The sequence below is a fragment of the Debaryomyces hansenii genome (genome assembly GCF_000006445.2).
Source record: "Debaryomyces hansenii CBS767 chromosome G complete sequence".
NCBI lineage: Eukaryota > Fungi > Ascomycota > Pichiomycetes > Serinales > Debaryomycetaceae > Debaryomyces > Debaryomyces hansenii.
Genome location: NC_006049.2, coordinates 1,887,351 through 1,908,273, shown reverse-complemented (window position 1 = coordinate 1,908,273; position 20,923 = coordinate 1,887,351). Strand labels below are relative to the sequence as shown.

The 20,923-nt window shown below is 35.7% G+C and overlaps 13 protein-coding genes and 2 non-coding genes across 15 annotated transcripts; 9 read left to right on the top strand and 6 right to left on the bottom strand. All coding sequences in view use genetic code 12, as the record gives it.

The window, feature by feature from the left end:
• Positions 1-617: 617 nt before the first annotated feature.
• DEHA2G23584g (DEHA2G23584p) lies at positions 618-1,993 on the top strand (the record flags this gene model as incomplete). The annotated part of the gene is made up of 2 exons (XM_462565.1): positions 618-650; positions 782-1,993. The coding sequence occupies 2 exons, from the start codon at positions 618-620 to the stop codon at positions 1,991-1,993; spliced, it is 1,245 nt and encodes a 414-aa protein (XP_462565.1).
• Positions 1,994-2,288: 295 nt separating this feature from the next.
• Positions 2,289-3,062, top strand: DEHA2G23562g (DEHA2G23562p; the record flags this gene model as incomplete). Its single annotated transcript, XM_462564.1, has 1 exon — positions 2,289-3,062. One exon carries the CDS (start codon positions 2,289-2,291, stop codon positions 3,060-3,062), a length of 774 nt encoding a protein of 257 aa, XP_462564.1.
• Positions 3,063-3,109: 47 nt separating this feature from the next.
• On the bottom strand, positions 3,110-5,707 carry DEHA2G23540g (DEHA2G23540p; the record flags this gene model as incomplete). The annotated part of the gene is made up of 1 exon (XM_462563.1): positions 3,110-5,707. One exon carries the CDS (start codon positions 5,705-5,707, stop codon positions 3,110-3,112), a length of 2,598 nt encoding a protein of 865 aa, XP_462563.2.
• A 142-nt stretch (positions 5,708-5,849) lies between these two features.
• On the bottom strand, positions 5,850-7,808 carry DEHA2G23518g (DEHA2G23518p; the record flags this gene model as incomplete). The annotated part of the gene is made up of 1 exon (XM_462562.1): positions 5,850-7,808. The coding sequence occupies one exon, from the start codon at positions 7,806-7,808 to the stop codon at positions 5,850-5,852; it is 1,959 nt and encodes a 652-aa protein (XP_462562.2).
• Positions 7,809-8,025: 217 nt separating this feature from the next.
• On the bottom strand, positions 8,026-9,579 carry DEHA2G23496g (60S ribosomal export protein NMD3; the record flags this gene model as incomplete). Its single annotated transcript, XM_462561.1, has 1 exon — positions 8,026-9,579. One exon carries the CDS (start codon positions 9,577-9,579, stop codon positions 8,026-8,028), a length of 1,554 nt encoding a protein of 517 aa, XP_462561.2.
• Positions 9,580-9,812: 233 nt separating this feature from the next.
• Positions 9,813-11,180, top strand: DEHA2G23474g (DEHA2G23474p; the record flags this gene model as incomplete). The annotated part of the gene is made up of 1 exon (XM_462560.1): positions 9,813-11,180. The coding sequence occupies one exon, from the start codon at positions 9,813-9,815 to the stop codon at positions 11,178-11,180; it is 1,368 nt and encodes a 455-aa protein (XP_462560.2).
• Positions 11,181-11,333: 153 nt separating this feature from the next.
• Positions 11,334-12,119, top strand: DEHA2G23452g (DEHA2G23452p; the record flags this gene model as incomplete). Its single annotated transcript, XM_462559.1, has 1 exon — positions 11,334-12,119. The coding sequence occupies one exon, from the start codon at positions 11,334-11,336 to the stop codon at positions 12,117-12,119; it is 786 nt and encodes a 261-aa protein (XP_462559.2).
• Positions 12,120-12,492: 373 nt separating this feature from the next.
• DEHA2G23430g (DEHA2G23430p) lies at positions 12,493-13,206 on the top strand (the record flags this gene model as incomplete). The annotated part of the gene is made up of 1 exon (XM_462558.2): positions 12,493-13,206. One exon carries the CDS (start codon positions 12,493-12,495, stop codon positions 13,204-13,206), a length of 714 nt encoding a protein of 237 aa, XP_462558.2.
• A 76-nt stretch (positions 13,207-13,282) lies between these two features.
• DEHA2G23408r lies at positions 13,283-13,366 on the bottom strand. The gene has a single exon. It is a non-coding gene; the product is annotated as a tRNA-Leu (tRNA).
• Positions 13,367-13,677: 311 nt separating this feature from the next.
• DEHA2G23386g (DEHA2G23386p) lies at positions 13,678-14,406 on the bottom strand (the record flags this gene model as incomplete). Its single annotated transcript, XM_462557.2, has 1 exon — positions 13,678-14,406. One exon carries the CDS (start codon positions 14,404-14,406, stop codon positions 13,678-13,680), a length of 729 nt encoding a protein of 242 aa, XP_462557.2.
• Positions 14,407-15,166: 760 nt separating this feature from the next.
• DEHA2G23364g (DEHA2G23364p) lies at positions 15,167-15,319 on the top strand (the record flags this gene model as incomplete). The annotated part of the gene is made up of 1 exon (XM_462556.1): positions 15,167-15,319. One exon carries the CDS (start codon positions 15,167-15,169, stop codon positions 15,317-15,319), a length of 153 nt encoding a protein of 50 aa, XP_462556.1.
• Positions 15,320-15,570: 251 nt separating this feature from the next.
• On the bottom strand, positions 15,571-15,711 carry DEHA2G23342g (DEHA2G23342p; the record flags this gene model as incomplete). Its single annotated transcript, XM_002777686.1, has 1 exon — positions 15,571-15,711. One exon carries the CDS (start codon positions 15,709-15,711, stop codon positions 15,571-15,573), a length of 141 nt encoding a protein of 46 aa, XP_002777732.1.
• Positions 15,712-17,157: 1,446 nt separating this feature from the next.
• Positions 17,158-17,229, top strand: DEHA2G23320r. Its single transcript has one exon. It is a non-coding gene; the product is annotated as a tRNA-Cys (tRNA).
• Positions 17,230-17,364: 135 nt separating this feature from the next.
• Positions 17,365-17,955, top strand: DEHA2G23298g (DEHA2G23298p; the record flags this gene model as incomplete). The annotated part of the gene is made up of 2 exons (XM_462555.1): positions 17,365-17,377; positions 17,426-17,955. The coding sequence occupies 2 exons, from the start codon at positions 17,365-17,367 to the stop codon at positions 17,953-17,955; spliced, it is 543 nt and encodes a 180-aa protein (XP_462555.2).
• Positions 17,956-18,335: 380 nt separating this feature from the next.
• DEHA2G23276g (DEHA2G23276p) lies at positions 18,336-20,921 on the top strand (the record flags this gene model as incomplete). Its single annotated transcript, XM_462554.1, has 1 exon — positions 18,336-20,921. One exon carries the CDS (start codon positions 18,336-18,338, stop codon positions 20,919-20,921), a length of 2,586 nt encoding a protein of 861 aa, XP_462554.2.
• Between the last annotated feature and the right edge of the window lie 2 nt (positions 20,922-20,923).

Genomic DNA, 20,923 nt, shown 5'->3' with positions numbered 1-20,923 from the left:
TCTGTGATTGTGAAAAAAAATTATTCATTTAGTACCCATACTGCACATAGTCCCCACACCCTGGTGTTCTGTACTGCAACGTTCTTTCTAACCGATACGCGATGTCAATTGGACTGCTAGGAGCCTTAGTTGTACGTTTGATACAAAATGGATGTCTACAATAGCCAATACGGCATCTATATGATATATGCGATACAAAAACCGTCTGGATGTAACAATTCGATTAATAACCTCTGGGGAGGAGTTATAATGAGATTTCGATGCCCGGACACGTCGTGTAGGGAGGAGTCCGGGATGCGAATCTTCGGGTAAGGGTTCCACAGTGTTGCATAAGTCAATCAGAAGACTAATTGTAAAGTAAAAACAGTAGATTTTGGCACCACAGCAGAAGCACACGACAGAGATGGATATATCGAGCCGTGTAGTCTTTAACCCATGTTAAAATTCGAAAAATCCATCGTAGAACACTTACATAATCGCTACACATAGGCACCCGAGGTGGAAAATTTCCAGGCGGCGCACGAACGTCCGAGAGAGTTTCATAGAAACCATTAATATAAAGAATTGTTGACAAGTGTATATTGTTTTTTGATTTCTATACATATAGTAAATTAAAGATGTTATCCAGAAATATTGCCCGTGCTTCAAAAGTGAGTAGACTGAGAGAACGGTAACTTAATTGGAAGGATGGGGGCCCAAGTCGGGGCCCCCATCCTTCCAATTGGAACCAATTGACGACGATCCGGCGGGATATAGGGACAACGAATACTAACTGATTTAGACTGTTGCTAATCAAAAAAGATTCTTATCGTTACATGAATTCCGTTCAGCAGCTTTGTTGAAGACCTACGGTGTTGGTGTTCCAGATGGTAGTGCTGCTACTACACCAGAAAAGGCGTACGAAGTAGCCAAGGCATTAGGTACTAACGACTTGGTTGTTAAGGCCCAAGCCTTGACCGGTGGTCGTGGTAAAGGTCACTTTGATAACGGATTCCAAGGTGGTGTTAAGTTAATTTCATCTCCAGAAGAAGCCAAAGAATTGGCCGAAAAGATGTTGGGACACAAGTTGATCACCAAGCAAACCGGTGAAGCTGGTAAGGAAGTTACCGCTGTGTACATTGTCGAAAGAAGAGATGCCAGAACTGAAGCTTACTTGGCTATTTTGATGGACAGAAGTACCCAGACCCCATTGATCGTTGCTTCTTCTCAAGGTGGTATGGACATTGAAGGTGTCGCTGCCAAGGATCCAGATGCCATCAAGAGTTTCCCAGTTCCATTAGAAGAGGGTGTCTCTGACAAATTGGCCATTGACATTGCATCTGTCTTGGGATACACCCAAGAAGCCATTCCAGAAGCTGCTAAGACCGTTCAAAACTTGTACAAGGTTTTCATGGAAAGAGACTGTACTCAAGTTGAAATCAACCCATTATCCGAAACCCCAGATCACAAGGTTTTGGCTATGGATGCTAAGTTGAACTTCGATGACAATGCTGCTTTCCGTCAAAAGGAAGTTTTCTCATGGAGAGATCCAAGTCAAGAAGACCCAGAAGAAGTCACTGCTGCTGAATACGGTTTGAATTTCATCAAGTTAGATGGTAACATTGCTAACATTGTTAACGGTGCCGGTTTAGCTATGGCCACTATGGATATCATTAAGTTATACGGTGGTGCTCCAGCCAACTTCTTAGATTGTGGTGGTACTGCTACTCCAGAAACCATCGAAAAGGCATTCGAGTTAATCTTATCTGATAAGAAGGTTAACGGTATTTTCGTCAACATCTTCGGTGGTATCGTCAGATGTGACTACGTCGCTGAAGGTTTAATTGCTGCTACCAAGAACTTCAACTTAGATATTCCAGTTGTCGTCAGATTACAAGGTACTAACATGGCTAAAGCTAAGGAATTGATTGAAAACTCTGGTTTGAAATTATACGCTTTCGAAGACTTAGATCCAGCTGCTGAAAAGATTGTCGCTTTAGCTCCAAAGGCTTAGGCTTCATAAACCTATTCACTACATTTTTATATCATTTTTCTTAAAAACAAATTCTAATAAAAAACTATCATATTACTTTAATCAATTGTATTGTAGCCTACCATTCTCGTAACAGTTACTTAAATCTATTGTAGGTTTGTTATCATTGACGTTGAAATGTTCCTAAACTTACACAAAAACGTGCTTGCCACTCAGTCTCAAATATCAATCAACAGTCTATAAAGCTTACGAGGCATTTAAACATTAGAACACTTCTTTAATACAAACAAACAGGTAGATTAGATAATACAATAGGATGTTTTTAACTAGAAGTGAATATGATCGTGGTGTGAGTACGTTCTCACCAGAGGGAAGATTATTTCAAGTTGAATATTCATTGGAGGCCATCAAATTGGGATCCACTGCAATTGGTATTTCAACATCTGAAGGGGTGATTTTAGGGGTTGAAAAGAGAGTGACTTCATCTTTGTTAGAGCATTCATCCATTGAGAAGATCATTGAGGTCGATAAGCACATTGGTTGTGCAATGTCAGGTTTAACTGCGGACGCAAGATCCATGATCGACCACGCCAGAGTTTCGTCTTTGACTCATAACTTATATTATGACGAGGATATTCAAGTTGAGAGTTTGACCCAATCCGTTTGTGATTTGGCTTTGAGATTTGGAGAAGGAGCTAGTGGTGAAAAAAGATTAATGTCAAGACCTTTTGGGGTTGCCTTGTTAATAGCTGGAATTGATAAAGATAAGGGACCTCAGTTGTACCACGCGGAACCTTCAGGTACATTCTATAGATACGATGCTAAAGCTATTGGTTCAGGATCAGAAGGCGCTCAAGCTGAATTACAGAATGAATATCATAAATCGTTAACTTTGAAAGAAGCGGAATTATTAACCTTAAAGATTTTAAAACAAGTCATGGAAGAAAAATTAGACTGTAAAAATGCTCAATTGGCAAGCGTTACTGCTGAGCATGGCTTCCAAGTTTACAGTGATGAAAAGACTAATGAAATTATTAAAGTTTTAAACGAACAACAAAGTGAAGCCGACGCTGAAGCTGATGCTAGTTGAATTATGAATATAAATTATCTATATAGTCATCTAAATAATAAATAAATTTAATGATCTGGAAAACAATGTTCTAATCTTTCAATTAAGATTAAAAACAGTTGATTCTCCAAGTTACCATGGGACTTCATTGTAACTATAAATTCCGTTAACGAATCATTAAAAATTTCAAAATGTGAATTTAGCATTCCATCCAAGTTTTTAAATCTTGTTCCAATCAGTTCATCATCCATTACTCTATTCTGAAATTTTTCTGGATAGTCCTGACTAAATTTGTGAAACAAGTCCTTGTTTGACATTATTAAAGATTTTTTCAACCTGTTCAAATAATGGTTGTACAGGATAATCAGATCAAACATATTTTTAAGAACATCAATTAGAACCTTGTTAGTAATGAATGAATCTCTCAAAATATTATTTAAGAAAGAACCTAGTTTATTAATCAAATTGTCTATATTGATCAAATTGTCGTTCGGAACATCATTAAAATTCTGATTATGATTCATTATTTTTTCATCAAAAAGATTATTGTGATTATAATTAGCTAATGAACCATTTTTAAATCCAAAAATGCCACTATTATTAATATTTTGATGGCTTATGTTTGATCCGAGTCTCTCCTTATGTAACAATTTTTGTATGTCCTTAAAATGTTGTCTAAAGGAATCAAAATTCGTTTCAATGATATCAAAATTTAAATAAAATTGTAGATCATTCATGAAATCTTTCATTCTATTATTCAATATACGGCATCTTAAAATCCACTTTCTAATTTTCGGATGAAAACCAGTATATTTCCACACAGTAGAATAATTAATCTCTTTCCACGTATTATCAATCAATTTATTAATGAACTTCACAATCATTTGCAATTTGAAAATTAATTGATATTCGAGAACGTAGTTTTGCCCTACAATCATATTCAAGGGAAATGGTAAATCCATATCTAAGTTGACTCCAGAAATCGTATACTCATCTGAGTGATCAGGGTCATAGCTGTTTGGTGAAATGTTTGAACCCGCAGAATTAATTTGATCTCTCTCTAAGGAGTTATTTAATAATGCTTTAAAAATATTAGAATTTTGGCCATTCTTAAATGCCTCTTCTGCATCAAAAGACTTAACATTCAAAATTTCTTCAGCCAAGTCATAAAAATTAGTAAAATCAATAGACAAACCCAGACAATAACTTAAAACATCATTCATTTTATTATCAGATATGCTATTTTGTTTATTTATATCTTTCACCTGAAAATCATCCTTTTTATGCTGCAATGTATCGTCATAAAGTTTAGAAAGCCTAGATGTGGAAATCGCATGCTTATTCTTTCGTAAATCATTAAATGATTTCTCTAAGAAGACATCAATCTTTGAAGAATCCTTGAATAAGAAAAGTGTCTGGAACCCGTCTATTAAGCTTGGGAATTGGTATCCTTCGAATAACAACTTCATTAGCAATTTATTAGCTCTTCTATAGTATTCATTGATTTTTAATTCTAGATCTTGTGAGTATAACCTATCGATAGGTTGTATTAGTTCATTTAATTGCTGAAAGTCATAAAGACCTGTGCAAGTCTTGAATATATTTAAATACTTTCCGGTTGCTAGTATTTTCAACTGTATATCTTTGCTTGAGAACTGATCTATAACACCGTCAGTTCTTGTGACGTATAGCTCGTCCCAATATTTTTCCACATTACGGCGGATCGGGCTATCAGGATTATCGGGAAACCTATTCATCTTGATTATGAATTCCTCAGCAGAGTCATCTATCTCCCCATTAATTAGCCATTTATTAAGCATGGAAACATAATCAATACTAACCACGTCAAATATTTTAGTTAAGAACTCTAGAGAAATAACATCACCTTGATATGCATTAATTCTGTCTTGTATTATTTTTAAGAGAATTCCTCCTTTACAAAATTCAAAATTCACATTATCAGTCGCAAGATCTATGGATCCTGTTTCTTTAAGATCATTTTGAATGCTTTTAATGAAATTATTGAAATATGATTCACTCGTTTGATGCTTGTATTTGCTCCGTTCAATAGTTTCGGTATGAACAGCTATGACGATATCATAGAAATGACTTAGTTTGAGTGAAAGCTCCTGATTCAAGATGGTTTCAAATATGCTAAGATTAAAAGTTGAATTAAATTTGAATTCATCCTCTATGTGTTTAATTACTTGTTGGTAGACGATAAGGAATTCACTAATTGCAAAACATAACCTTTGCACAACTTTACCAAATTCTGGCCTATCATACAACTCTAAGAATCCATTCAATCCTGAATAGTACTTGCCAAACTTCACAAGTTTCTTGGTAATGCACTTTAAGCTTATGTCTAGATGTTTTGCGATCTTAAAATCAGGGCCTCTTATTTTGGAATTGATCTCACTTGGATCATATTTTTCACTATACCTAATATAGCATCCTTCATATCCAATCAAAGAAAACAACAAATCCTTAATTATCAAGCCTTGTTGTATTTTCAAGTCGTTCAATTCGCTTAGTGGATATGGTCTTGTCTTACTACGTCCTCGATTTGGTTGATTGACACATGTGTTTAAAACATTGGGTTGGTCGGATAGAACAACAATATCCTGTTCAACATCGCCCATTTGCGATGATATGAAACTCGTCATGGTGTTTCTTACCTCTGTATTATACCTTGTAGATAACCTCTTCAATACAATAATAAACAAACAATTTTTATTTTATTTTAACGCGCGCACATATATAATATAATGATAGAGAATATCAACACTTATTTATTTAAAAATAATTCTAGTCCAACCATTCACTATCATCATCGTCACTTAGTTCCAAGTCCTTTAATAACTCAGAAGATGCTAAGTCAGCCTCTTGTTGAACTTTTAATAGTCCACAAGTTTCTTCGAGGTACGTAACATCATTGAGACAGTTCTTGACGAATTCCCACCCTAGTTCATTGAACTTATCTATAACATATTTCGAGCATGCAGAACAATGTTTATAATTCGGAGTCTGTAGCTTGCTTTGACTGTAATTATGTAAAAAGCCTCTAATCTGATGCGGAACTTCACCTAATATCAAATTATTTGAAGGGCCAGGCTCTGCATACTGCTTATTGGGATGTTGCAACATCGAGATAAACAATTCAACAGCTAATGACGAAGCCATCAATGCAACGCCTGGTCGAGTTACAGTGCACATTTGATCCAATGTACGATCAGATAAACTATCATTTGGTGCAACAACGTCATTACAATAGTAGCAGCCTACTCTCGTATCATCGTTGTTAGCATTAGATATATTTCCATGTCTCATTACTAGGAAACTATCAAATCCCAATGCAGCATTAAGGACAATTTTGTTTTTTGCAAGACCTAGAACTGTAGGGAGCCATCTTGATTCCCTTGAATCCATTAACAAGAACACCACATCATGATCATCGAACAAATCACTTAGTTTATCAAAGCTTGATTTTTGTTTGGTTTCGTTGTTAACAGGGTGCCCAATCATAGGCACCTCTAAATTGTAACCCTTAGATTGAACATCTGGGAAGATTTCCTTCAAAGTATTTGCCGCCCGTATGGCCTTCCATTCTCCTTGTCCCTCATCACTAAAACAATCTTTGAAGCTGAACAAAGGTTGACGAACTGGATTAGAATACGAGATTCTTCCGTTATCAACAAAAGTGATATTTCTAACACCCCATCCCATAAGCGCTCTGGAAACATAACTGCCTAAAGTTCCAGCACCCAAAAGCAAAACTCGTTGATTTTTGATTATGTCTAGATCCAAATTTGGTGCTATTCTCCATTTCATCAACTTTAGGTTCAAATCTACTGCCTGTTTGGCTAACTCTTGGGGGTCAATTAACGAACCCAAATCAGCAAGCCTAGGACCGAGCTTTCCATTGCTTAACCTTTCCCAGCCCAGTATTCTTGGGACTTCATTTATACCAAGCTTATCCTTATCGAGCTGCAATTTCCAATAGAAAGAATTGCCATTATTTCTATATATTATTAAATCGATATTTTCAAAACCTTTTCGAGCCAAGACGTATAGGTAATTTTTTAATTGCACAGAAGGGGTACATGCTTGGCTTAAACATGTATCAATAAATACAAAGATTTTGCTTTCCTGAAATTCCAGGACCCTTTCAATAATATTTCCATCGTTTATTTGAAAAAACTGTACAAACTTGGAAGTTTCAACAAATTCCTTGATACTTGGAATAAACTTTTTTAAAGAATCTCCGTCAGCTCCAATTATGTTCCATGGTGAATGCAAAGTTGGAAATGCAAACCAATAATAAAATTTATATTTCTTTAGATCACAGAATGCTAAAACGTGCACCTTATTGAAACATTCGTAACTCAAGTCTACGCTACCATCCTGGATTTCATTGTAGATTTCAGTTCCCCAACGCTTCAATATCGCTTGCTTGTCTATATCTTTAAACTCTTCGATCGTGTTGACGTTATAGATATAACCCTTCCATGAAATGTTGTTATCTTCGTTTACATCCGGACCCTTATCAAAACTAGAATAATCAAAATTTATCGTAGGATAATCGTTAAACTTATTTAGTCTTTTGGGATGAGTCAAAAACCCTTTAATTTCCTTCTTAGTTGAATCTAATTTAAATTCATCCAACTTCAATTCTGATAATTTAGTGAAGAATGATGACTCCACAAATGACTGGATAGGCGTGAATTTTATGTGCTTCCTCTCAGTAGATGCAGACACACTCGACATCCTTATGTTACAAATATATAGATTAATTATTTATTGGCCGTTTTGACAATCAATTTCTTACTAGTCTATGTTTCTTGTATCCGTATAGTTTGCCTTTATCTGGATGACTTCTTTACTGATAAAGGCCATGTTCCTTACAAATAGTAAAAATTTATTATATGCAGTATATATGGATTATTGAAAAATATAGAATACAGATTATACAAATAGAGAAAGATTAACTTTGCATAGTATGGTCATCTAAAGTCATATCATCCAATTCATCTAACAACTCATCAATACCAATTTGAGGTGCATCTTCATCATCATCTTCATCTTCCATATCTGTCTCCGAATGTTTTGGATATTGGTCATCAGCTGTCTTATACAAGTTAATAGTTTGTCTTAATTCATCATCTTCTTCTAACTGTTGCAAGAATAATTCGTAGTCTCTTTCTGCACGCTCTTGTTCTTGTTTTGCTTGTCTCGAGTCGTCGTTCGCAACAATGTCATTATGTTCCTTAGCCATTCTCTTCAACTTCCACTTTCTGTTCTTTGATTTACGTGACTTTCTGGCGTAATGCTTCTTAACCAATATAACATCAGGAATGTTATCGGTATCAAGGGTATCAAACAAGTCAGAATTAAGGTTGGAATTAGCTAAATAATAACCCAAACAAGAATCACCTGGATGTAAGATGGCACCCAAATGAGATCTGATGTAAAATGAGTTATCGTTCGAACCAAAGTCACTGGCACGACTAACAGTAATATCAGCTAATACATACTTACCTCTGATGTCGCCCGTAGGTTCGACATCCAAAACTATGAACTCAATTAATTCAGTAGCATTCAATAAAGATGGGAAAGGGGATCTCCAGTAGACCGGAGCATTTAAGTCGGCAGATTGCAACAGCGCAGGATCAAAAAATTGAATTGAGTTTGAAATCTTTGAACATAAAACTAACCTGGAAATATTACCCAATGAGTTAGCCATTTTTTTAGGTAACACAACTAAATCATCACGACAAACTGGCGCGATTTCAACCGAGTAAGAAAATTTATACGAAGAGGATGCCGAATGAATATCGGTACTGACCAACTCTTCGGATTTCTTTGACTTAATAGGAGCAACAGCTGATAAGAAGTCCAACATCTTGACCGCATGGTTCTTCTGACCGTAGAAAAAATCCAACCCGTCCCTCGATTCCTTGATAGACACAGTATCCATGTGAGCATTGTGCTTCAAAATCAACTGTTCTAAGTATAAGAATGTTCTCTTATGTGGAACCTTTTGTCTAATCTGGACTGTTGCTCTCCACGTATTCGCAGTGTAGGACTTGGCACAATCTGGACATTGCATAGCAACAACAACGTATTCTACCTCAAACGTTTGCTGCACAATAGTATTGGACATCGCTTCTCCTTGCACAGTCAATTTGACCCTGATACGACGCGAATGTGGTTCTGTCCAAATGAACGATGCATCTATTAATCTCACCTTATTTAAACCCTTAAGTCTTCTCAAACATAACGCTAACAATTCCCTCGATTCTAACTCGGCCTTAATCCAATGCTGTGGTGGTTGTAAAAACCTTTCACAGTTTCTGCAAAACGAAACATTTGCTTCTCTTGGAATTCCTTCCGTTATATCCACCGTTAATTTAATACAGTCGTAACACATTACTAACCCTGACGATCCATCCATTGGAACACCACAGTTACAACACAACACGGTAGCCACCGGTTGTTGTTGGTCATGTGTATGGTCTAACTGAGTATAATTAGACATTTTTCTCTTATTACCTGAATTTCCTTACAACTTATAGAACAAAGTGGATGGCGATTTTTCATTTTATCTCTTCCTTAGTATGATAAAAAAAAATTATAGTCATCCCCAGTCACGTGCATAATTATGTAACTTATGACGAAGACTCGGTGCACGTATAAACGAGTTCACCACTATCAATAATAGTAGTTGACAGTGAATAATCAATCGGTCTAATTGAAAATAATTGGTGGAGTATGGTAGACAGGAAGAGAAACTCTTCAGTGATATCAGATAATGAAGAGAATGGGCGTGTAGATAAAAAAACAAAGATAAAGGATGAGATAGAAGGTGATGAAGTGGAGAGGGACGTGAAGAACGAAGAGGCTAATGGAGCTGATACAGACGACAAGGAAGAAGTTAGAAAGGACAACGAAGAAGAAAATGCGGAAAATGGAGGTGGCGAGGGCGATGATGATGACGACGACGATGATGAAGCAGAAGAAGAAAAGAAAAGAACGACGACGTTCAACTTTGATGGGGTTACATATTCGTTTAAAGAGCGGCCGTCTGTGCTTGAAGAAAAGGAAGGTAAGATCGAGTTTCGGGTGGTGAATAATGATAACACGAAGGAGAGTTTAATGGTGTTGACGGGATTGAAGAATATCTTTCAAAAGCAGTTACCCAAGATGCCGCGAGAATATATATCGCGGTTGGTGTATGACAGATCGCACTTATCTATGGCAGTGGTTCGTAAGCCGCTAACAGTTGTTGGGGGCATAACCTATCGTCCTTTTGATAATAGGGAGTTTGCAGAAATTGTTTTCTGTGCGATTTCTTCGACTGAACAGGTTCGAGGTTACGGTGCACATTTGATGAATCATTTGAAGGACTACTGCCGGGCCACTTCAAATGTGAAATATTTCCTTACATATGCAGATAATTATGCCATTGGATATTTCAAGAAACAGGGCTTCAATAAAGAAATCACACTAGATAAATCTGTCTGGATGGGTTATATCAAGGATTATGAAGGAGGTACACTCATGCAGTGTTCAATGTTACCGCCAATTTTGAGGTATTTGGACCTGGCAAAGATTCTATTATTGCAAAAAGCCGCGATAGAGAAAAAGATAAAGCTCAGATCAAAGGCCCACGTAGTAAGGCCGGGATTGCAGGTTTTCAAAACAAATAAGGATGCAAAGCTCAACCCAGCGAAGGATATTCCTGGGTTAGCAGAGAGTGGGTGGCTGGAGGAAATGGACAAATTGGCGCAGAAGCCGAAGCGTGGCCCTCATTATAACTTTATGGTGACGCTATTGTCAGAGTTGACTAACCATCCATCTGCATGGCCATTTTCGACTCCAGTAAACAAAGAAGAAGTTGGTGATTACTACGATGTCATCAAAGAACCAATGGATTTATCAACTATGGAACTGAAATTAGAAAATGATAAGTATGATTCATTTGACCAATTCTTATATGATGCCAGGTTGATTTTCAACAACTGTCGCTCTTATAATGCTGATTCTACGACTTACTTCAAAAACGCTACCAAATTAGAAAAATTCATGAACAACAAAATCAAAGACAGTGCTGAGTACTCACACTTCCTTGATCAGTAATCACATATATGTAATTTAGACTTGTATAATATAAATTTAACATACATTCAGTTTTAGTCGTGCGATGGTTGATTTGCCATTTGTACCCTTATTAAGGGAGAAGAAATATACTTGATTTACTTTAAACTAATTAATACTACAACAATTGTATCAATGCCAGCAAAAGTATATTCACACGCTCAACACGATGATGTTGTCAACGCTGTTGGAAAGCATATTTTGAAAATTCAAGATGAATCGTTAAAATCATCATCCACATTCAAGATTGCGGTATCAGGTGGATCTTTAGGAAAAGTTTTGAAGCAATGTTTAATTGACAACTCATCAATTGCGCCACATATTCAGTGGGATAAATGGGAAGTTTATTTCAGTGACGAAAGATTGGTGCCATTGGACCATCCTGATTCCAATTATGGGTTGTTTAACGAAATGGTTTTGTCAAATTTGCCAACTAATACCACAAAACCAAAGGTTAACGCTATTGATGAAAGCTTATTAACCGGTAAAGATGGACAAATAGCATCTGCTTCTCAACTGCATGATGAATCAATTGCTAAGCGTTACGAAGCTTCTTTGCCTGAAAATGCGAAATTCGATTTGATTCTCTTAGGTTGCGGACCTGATGGTCATACTTGTTCTTTGTTCCCAGACCATAGACTTTTGAAAGAGAGAGATGAGTTGATTTCAGCCATCAGTGATTCTCCAAAGCCACCACCAAGAAGAATTACTTTTACTTTCCCAGTGTTAGAAAGAGCCTCTTCAATTGCCTTTGTTGCTGAAGGTGCTGGTAAGGCTCCTATCATGGAAAAGATATTCGTTGATAAGTCAAGCCAATTACCATCTAAGCTAGTTAATGAATTGAAAACTGGAGTAGATGTTCTGTGGTTTGTCGACGACAGTGCAATTGAAGGTGTCAATGTAATCTCTTCGAAATACTAAACTTCTAGATGTGTAAGTAAATATAAATTAATACTTTTCTGAAACCCAAAGTATCTCTTATTAGTCCCCTATACTTTGCTTCATGCATTGACGTATAACTTTACAAATATAAACATACAAATAAATATATTATGTGTGTGTCGTCTATGACATTTAAGTGACGTAAATGCGACATACTTTTAGATAAAATGAAAAACACATGTTTTTATCAGCCATTGTATTTAGCTAATATACTTTAGATTAAAATGGGTATGTTTCAACTTATGAATCAATTCAAATTAGAATATTAATTACTAACAAGAGCTACCCGCTAGCATTAGGTGTTGCATTATGGTTATGTCCTAAAACAAACACTCCGCTCTATGATAAACTAATGACTCTTATGAGTTCACTCAACACCTTATTTCCCGGTCAACCACCAAAATTCGAACCTCATATAACTATATCTTCCAACATTGATGTAGATTTGGACCATCCCGATAAAACCAAATCCGATGTATACAGAATTTTATCAGCAAGTTTAGTTGCAATAGATTCGTTACCAAAAAATCATTCCAATTTGGTTACATTAGGAAAGGTGGACAGTCAGAGAAAGTTTTTCAAAAAATTGTATTTCCAAGTTGCAAGAGATCCAAATTTAGTATCCTTTGCCACTATAATCAGAGAATTATTTGTACAATTACCAGCTGATATCGAACAAGAAAATATGAAGAAAAACCCACATTTGTACACTACGGATAGCCATGGAAATACCGTTAAGAAAAAGTCAAAACAATCACAAGATGGTAGGATAGAAGCGATAGACATGCCTAGAATCCAGAGTGAAGCTCAAGAACAAGCATCCTTGTGGAGTGTCACTGAATTCGATCCACATCTTTCTTTGGTTTACAACGACTTACATCCTATCGACAGTGCATTGTGGAGGACAATAAAAACCAGAATTCAAGACTATTTGAATATAGATAATTGCGATTCAGATGATTTAACAGATAACGGATTAGGCTGGGACAATGGAATACTTAAATTAGTTTTATGTGAAGGTGATGTAAACGATTGGGTAGTTTTGGGTAGTGCCGACTTGCACTAGTAATAATAATATGTTTAATATGCTAATATATAATTTATACATTCAAATTAGAACTGTAATAAGCACTAAAAAATAATGAAGGATGCGAGGTTCGAACTCGCGCGGACAACTGTCCAGCAGATCTTAAGTCTGCCGCCTTAGACCACTCGGCCAACCCTCCAAATTACTTGAAATTCTAGGAAGCATCTCTTTCATTATGTTAAGACGCCAAAAAGCAATAAACTCTACCATGTATTTCACGCCACTCTAAATGCTTAAATTTGTGTTCTAAAAACTATCTCATCTACAAATTGTTGAATTAATTATGTTAAATTTATTAATAATATGCAATTTATAAATATAATAATACAATAAGAACTAAAACCCATACTCTCCAACTCAATTCTATATTTCGGATAATAGATAAAATGATGAAGACAGACGACCCCACCTCCAGATATGCCAATTGCCAAATGCGAAGTTACGAAACCTTTATATTTTCGCCCTTAAAACCTTCTCAATACAAGTAATGATATGATCAAATGAATAGTTTAATGGCTTTGCGAAAGTATGATCAATACCAGCTTGCTCATAAATTATTTTGTCGCATGGCAAACTCTTAGTGGTCACAGCAATGATGCCCACTTGGTTCAACTTATCTTCCATTCTAATCATTTTTGCTAACTCTATGCCTGTTAAACCTGGCATCTCAATGTCGAGAAATGCTACATCAAATGTTTGTGAATGCAACAATGCCATTATCTTTGTGGAATCCTGTGTCTTCACGATCGTGCAATTTGGGTATAATTTAAGGAGTACTCTTTCTAATATCTTCAAATTGATAAAGTTATCATCCACAAGTAAAAAGTTGTATGGATTAGTATTAGGAGTGAATTTTTTATACTCTCCAAGTTCAATTGGTGATATAAACTGCTGGTTTCCACCAAACGTATTCACATCAACCGACAATTTAGGTTTGAGATCACAATCCACGTATTCCGCCTCGACCATATCGGCACTTTCATCTCTTACATCACCACTTACTGGTTTATAATGAAAGTAATCCATCCTATAGTCATAGTCTGGACTAGGAAGCGCCGGAGGTGTACCAAGTTGGTTGTTGTATATCATATTGTTGGTCTTATTAAAAATATTAGCCGAATGCCTGGTCTGTGTCGAGCAGCTTGATTTCAGATCAAAATCAAACTGTACCTGATCCATGACACGTTACAATCGTATAAAAGTATTGACTTTTTGTTAGAAAATGCTCTCTAAATATGCTTGCCAAATTTGCCTGTCATGAATAAAATTTAATCAAAGATGGATTTCAGAATATATATAGTGTTTTAACGTGCACCGTAAAAATAGCGGAGGTGTTGCGGGCAACAATTTTTTTCCACTATAGGTAGCAAGTACTGTGCATACGCGCGGAACATTCCATGGCCGCCTTCGATAAGAAGGCGTCCATTTTCGCCCGCTATATCCGCACCTACCCAATAGAATATCTTGAAATCTACTAGTGTGATTCTTTGCTAGACGTGCAACCCCATGGGTCACCTACATACCAAATGTTCGTACCATTACTTGAAGAGACAAAACGTCTTGACTTCGGGGTTGGTGAGTCAATGTTGATGAACGCACGATAGGGCTTCCGATTGAGATTAAGCTTTTCTACGGATGTCAAGGATCGGTACGCCTAGCTATAGAGCCGGAGATCTAGACTTGGGATAGTATTTTGAGCATAGCGAGAAGCAAAAACGCTTACATAATCAGGAACAAGAAACTAAGCTTTTCGCCTGGAACAGCCACAAACCTAAGAATCTCCAAGCACAATAAAGAGGGAAAAAAAAAACCAGACCGCGCTATGGGGGGTGTGCGAACCCTCATACACAACATTCACGGGTGAATAGAATCTCGATACATCCGAAGTTCAGGCACAGAATGTCTACCCAAAGTAGACATTCACACAAGAGTGGGCTCGATGAACAGATTCTGGAATTTTGCAAAAAAATTTGTCTTCGAGATCATTCCAGTAATTGTTACTGGAATGGAGCCGTGGTCGGAGCCCAAAAATAAGGGAATAGAGGGACTCAAGAGGGACCGCAATGGAGAAGCGAACTGTACTCACTTTTAAGTTGGGGTAGAGCAATTTAAGTGTGGTATGTTTGTTGAACATCCAGTCGGGGAAGATTGTAGTAAGCGAACCGATTCCGTAAATAATGATCGAGGCCCGTAAAAAAAGTCGACAGCGCAAACCCTTTTTGTGTGACAAATAGAGGCTCGCTAAAAAATAAATACGGGCTAACGTGATCACAGGTCAAGAAATTTTCTACATTCATCGCTTTAGGTGTCTATTTCTGTCGCCCTATGCAGCCATTACAAGAACTAGTTAACGATTCGTAGTTTGGAAAATATAGCTTTAGCAATCTTCTGCATAATGGAATGACATATGATCATCATGATTCCCCAATGCAAATAATTATGATTTAGAATTGTTTCTGCTTTTTCTTTCTTATATTGTAACATACGATAGTAATTCTTGTTATATTCATCAACAACGAAGTGAACTTTTGAATAATTCTTTTATTTATGCTAACATCCAGTATTAACTTCGGGGTCTTGGGCTGTAGTTCCTATGACACCCCAATTTCTAAATTTAGGCTCAAGTCTACTGAAACACATACCTTTCCTAAATTTAATATAAACGAACACGCTTGTCTATATAGAGGTTATATACATATCGAGCTATATCCGGGAATAATTGTGTAAGTATATAGTGATTATCTATCTCTCAAAAAATGTTTTTTTTTTCTAAGGAATCAATTTTTGACTTTTTGGCTGCGAAATAGCCGTTTTGACAATTATGACATACCTTGTTTTTTTCGTGCTGTCTCCAGGTTATATCATCAATGCCGCCTTGCTCTGAACAAGTTTCTCTGGACTTTCCATGTTAGCAGATCTATTTTATTGTTTCTATCATCATATACAACTTTTAATTTAACTTGTTTGTCCTCTAGTGTCACCTTGCTTTTCTTTCTTTCTTTCTAGTCAGTCTATTATTCAAGTATTTTAACACATCAGATCCTACCTGACTATTTGAATGTTTCAGTTCTTCAAATGACCTTTATTCCATAATTATTTGCTTGGGTAATATTTTTTTTCATATCAACCTCCATATTCTCCATATCTCTATCCTTCGAGGAACTTTTTTGGATTGTACTTCTTATATATCTTCTTATACGGATTATATTCAGAATTATTATATTGATCATCATATAATTGTGCTGTCCTCCTAGCCGGATTTAAACTCGTTGGACTTCTGAATTTCACTTTTCTTCTGGTGAACGGTTTTAATTGGGTTAGATATATATCCAATTTTTGTTCATAGGTGTACTAAACCACTGGTAACTCTTTGACTAATATCCCTATACCTCAACATCCCTGCCCATTCTTGATATTTTCGATCTCAATTGCGACACTATCAATTATATGGGAATAGTGACTAAATATAGTTATTCTTATAGCTAACACCTAATTTCTATGGGGATTCCACTATTCTATCTTAATCTTAACTTGTAGATTGATAACATACTAATTCCTCTCTATTCATGCTTTAATTTCGACCCGCAGGCTTTCTTCCTGTTTTATAGTTCTCTGATATTACATAAGGTACATATATATACGGACATCCTCTTACATTATGTAAGGAAACCGGGTACTAATATAGTAATTCTTTACTCTTGTATATTATATAGATGTTCTATAGACCAAATAGAACCTATCTTCTTATTCTTTGCTGACTAACTAACCAACTTTAGCTACCTATAATTAGTTCCTAATTTCCTTTATCCTTTCGTCTATCCAGATTCAGGGGATAATCACTTCTATTTATACACCAACTTTTGCAACCATGATAACACGACATATATATAATCTATGTATACTTGTGTTCTCTTACTTATAAAATAATAAGCTCGTATGGCGCAGTGGTAGCGCAGCAGATTGCAAATCTGTTGGTCCTTAGTTCGATCCTGAGTGCGAGCTTGAGAGTTTTTTTTTACAGCCAAAATATCATTTTTTTAATAGTCTAACGCCCCGGAAAATAGTATTCTAAAGATATTCAAACTTGACAGTATTTCTATACGGGGTTCATATATAATAAGAGGCCTATACGCATCAATGCCGCCAACAAGTAAGTTCAATTAGAATTCTCAGTATTGGAATTCACTAACCTCAATAGAAACGTATAATTCAAAGTCTTTTAAGCCTTTGATACAATCCAAAACAAACAAACCGTCCCCTGTAGAGAAATCTCTCGATTTACAGATTAGACATTGGTTAAAACGTAAGGATTTACTTGTAAAGGCAGTAAAGTATCAGAAGACTAATGAATCCGCAAAAATAAATGCTTTAATAGACAAATGGCGGGGGATCTGCCATCAAGCCTCAAATTACTTACTAAATTCAATGCAAGTCAAAATTATGCATATGGGCGGGTATTCAACATGGAAACAACAGCAGAAGGATAAGAAGATAAACCAATCATTTGATAATGATTCATATAGAGAAAATCTAAGTGATTTTGTGAATACTGAAGAGTTCACGCATTTATCAAGCTATGAACAGAGTGATATAATGGATCAGTTAAACGAAAATTCCAATCAATCTATCCTGGAAAACGAGACAGAAGAGACAAATCTAGATGACCAGCTAACTATGAACGAGCTATATCGCCTTTTAAACATAAATTATGATTTGATTTACAACTGAAAATAGGTTGCAAGAATTTGCATCTCGCTTAATGATAGTAAAAGTGATTAAGATTAAAAGTATTGACAGCAACAAGTAAAGCTAATTAATATTGATATTCACTGTCTATATGTTTCTTGCATGTAAATATTTAGAAAATTATCTTGGATTTCAATTATACAGCTTAATTAAATCAAATGATGGTCAAAATGTGCAGCGATATTGTATACTAAATAGGAAAAGTAATGAAAATTTAAATGCGGCTTTCAATATGATTATCAATTCGTAAGATATATTTTTATTTTATTATACTAGGCGATTAAAATCGGATAGCTATCAAGGATTATAACGTTTGAATACAGCACTTCAGTGCCTTAATTATCTACTCATAATCGAATACGATGACTAATACAAAAGTTATCAAAATTAAAGATAAAACTGAACAGTATGAAAATTTTAGCAAAACGAAACTCTTACATTTTTTGGAGAATTTGGCATTTGAATTGGATACGGAATATATAAGCCTCGAGGAAATAGTAAATAAAGTAATAGATGGGTTACCTGACTTGATTTCTGTGAAGGATTTATTAGAATTATTAGCAGAATCAATTGCCACCAAAATTATTTATCATCCAGACCATTCAATATTAGCCGGAAGAGTAGAGGCAGTTAATCTACAAAAAATGACTGATTATACCTTTAGTAGTAATGTTATTCGATTGAGAAATTATAAAAGTAATAAAACGGGCAGAAGTTATGGCGTGGTTTCCGATGAATACTTTAAAACCGTAATGGAACATAAGCATGTATTGGATTCGATTATAGATAGCAGAAGAGACCTTGAGTTGACATACTTTGGGATCAAGACGTTGCAAAATTCTTATTTGTTGAAGTTGGATAACGTTGTCAGTGAAACTCCACAATTTATGTTTTTAAGAGTGGCCATAGGCATTCATGGCGATGATATTGATAGCGTGATTGAAACTTACGAATTAATGTCACAGAAGTATTTCATACATGCATCACCAACATTGTTTAATTCAGGAACTGAATATAATTATTTATCATCATGCTTTTTGCTTGCAATGGAGGATGACTCAATAGATGGCATTTACAAAACCTTACATAAATCTGCATTAATTTCGAAAGCATCCGGAGGAATTGGACTTCATGTACATAATATTAGAGGAAGTGGGTCATATATAGCTAGCTCAAATGGAACATCAAGCGGTTTAGTTCCTATGTTGAGAGTTTTTAATAATACTGCAAGGTATGTCGATCAAGGTGGCAACAAAAGACCTGGGGCATTCGCCATATATATTGAACCATGGCACTGTGACATTATAAGTATATTGGATTTGAAAAAGAATCATGGTAAAGAAGAAATGAGAGCCCGAGATTTGTTTTACGGTTTATGGATACCTGATTTATTTATGGAGAGAGTCAAACAAGATCTAGATTGGTCACTCTTCTCGCCTGATATTACTCCTGGATTAAGCGATTGTTATGGTGATGCTTTTAAAACCCTCTATGAGAAGTATGAGGAATCAGGAAAAGCAATTAGGACTATTAAAGCTCAAAAATTATGGCGTGCCATTCTAGAATGCCAAACTGAAACTGGTGGTCCTTATATGTTGTTCAAGGATGCGTGTAACCTGAAATCAAACCAAAGGAATTTAGGAACTATCAAATCATCTAACCTTTGTTGTGAAATTATCGAATATTCATCGCCCGAAGAAACTGCAGTTTGTAATTTAGGTTCTTTAGCCTTACCTTCATTCATCAAGAACAGCAATGAATTAGAATACGATTTTGATAAGCTTCATACAGTAACAAAAGTATTAGCGAAAAATTTGAACAAGATAATAGACATTACCAAATACCCTATTGAAAGTGCCAAATTCTCAAATATGAGGAATAGACCCATTGCTGTAGGTGTTCAAGGACTAGCTGATTTATTCTTGGAATTAAGATTACCGTTCGATTCTAACCAAGCTAAGGTTTTAAATACGCAGATTTTTGAAACAATTTACCATGCTGCAGTCGAGGTATCTATTGAACTAGCAATTAAGGATGGTCCTTACGATACTTTTAAGGGCTCCCCGATTTCGGAGGGATTATTCCAATTTGATCTTTGGAATCATAAACCATCCCAACTATATTCTGATTGGGATGAATTGAAACTAAAAGCTAAAACATTAGGCGTTAGAAATTCATTACTTGTTGCGCCAATGCCTACTGCTTCGACATCTCAGATTTTAGGCTTTAATGAATGTTTTGAACCTTACACTTCAAATATATACAATAGAAGGGTATTATCTGGAGAATTTCAAGTGGTTAACAAATACTTAATGAAGGATTTAATTGATTTAGGTATTTGGAATTCGTCAATGAAGAATAAGATAATCTTGGAAAACGGATCTATTCAAAACATACCCAGTATACCAAAGGAATTGAAACAACTATATAAAACTGTTTGGGAAATATCACAAAAGGTGATTATTGAACTAGCAGCTGATAGAGGAAAATTTATCGACCAGCTGCAAAGTATGAATATTCATTTACAAGATCCTACTTTTGGTAAGTTAACTAGTAGCCATTTCTATGCATGGGAAAAAGGATTGAAAACTGGTATGTACTATTTAAGAACTCAGGCAGCAACTAGAGCTATTCAATTCACTGTTGATTTAGCTGAGTCCAGGAAACTAGACGTACAACCAGAAGCTGATATGAGTACATTAAAACGAAAATCGTACCATGAAATTGATAGGATTGAAGGGGTACAAAAAAAATTCAAATCTGAAAAGCCCAAAATGATAGACAATACAAAGAAATACAAATCTGATACCTACATAACACCAGAATCAGCTGGAATTGATAGTCCAGAAACGAAAGGAGATACTGAAGAATCATATGACATTTATGATACCACACCAGTTGCCTGTGATATTAATAATGTTGCGAACTGTGATTCATGTTCTGGATAATT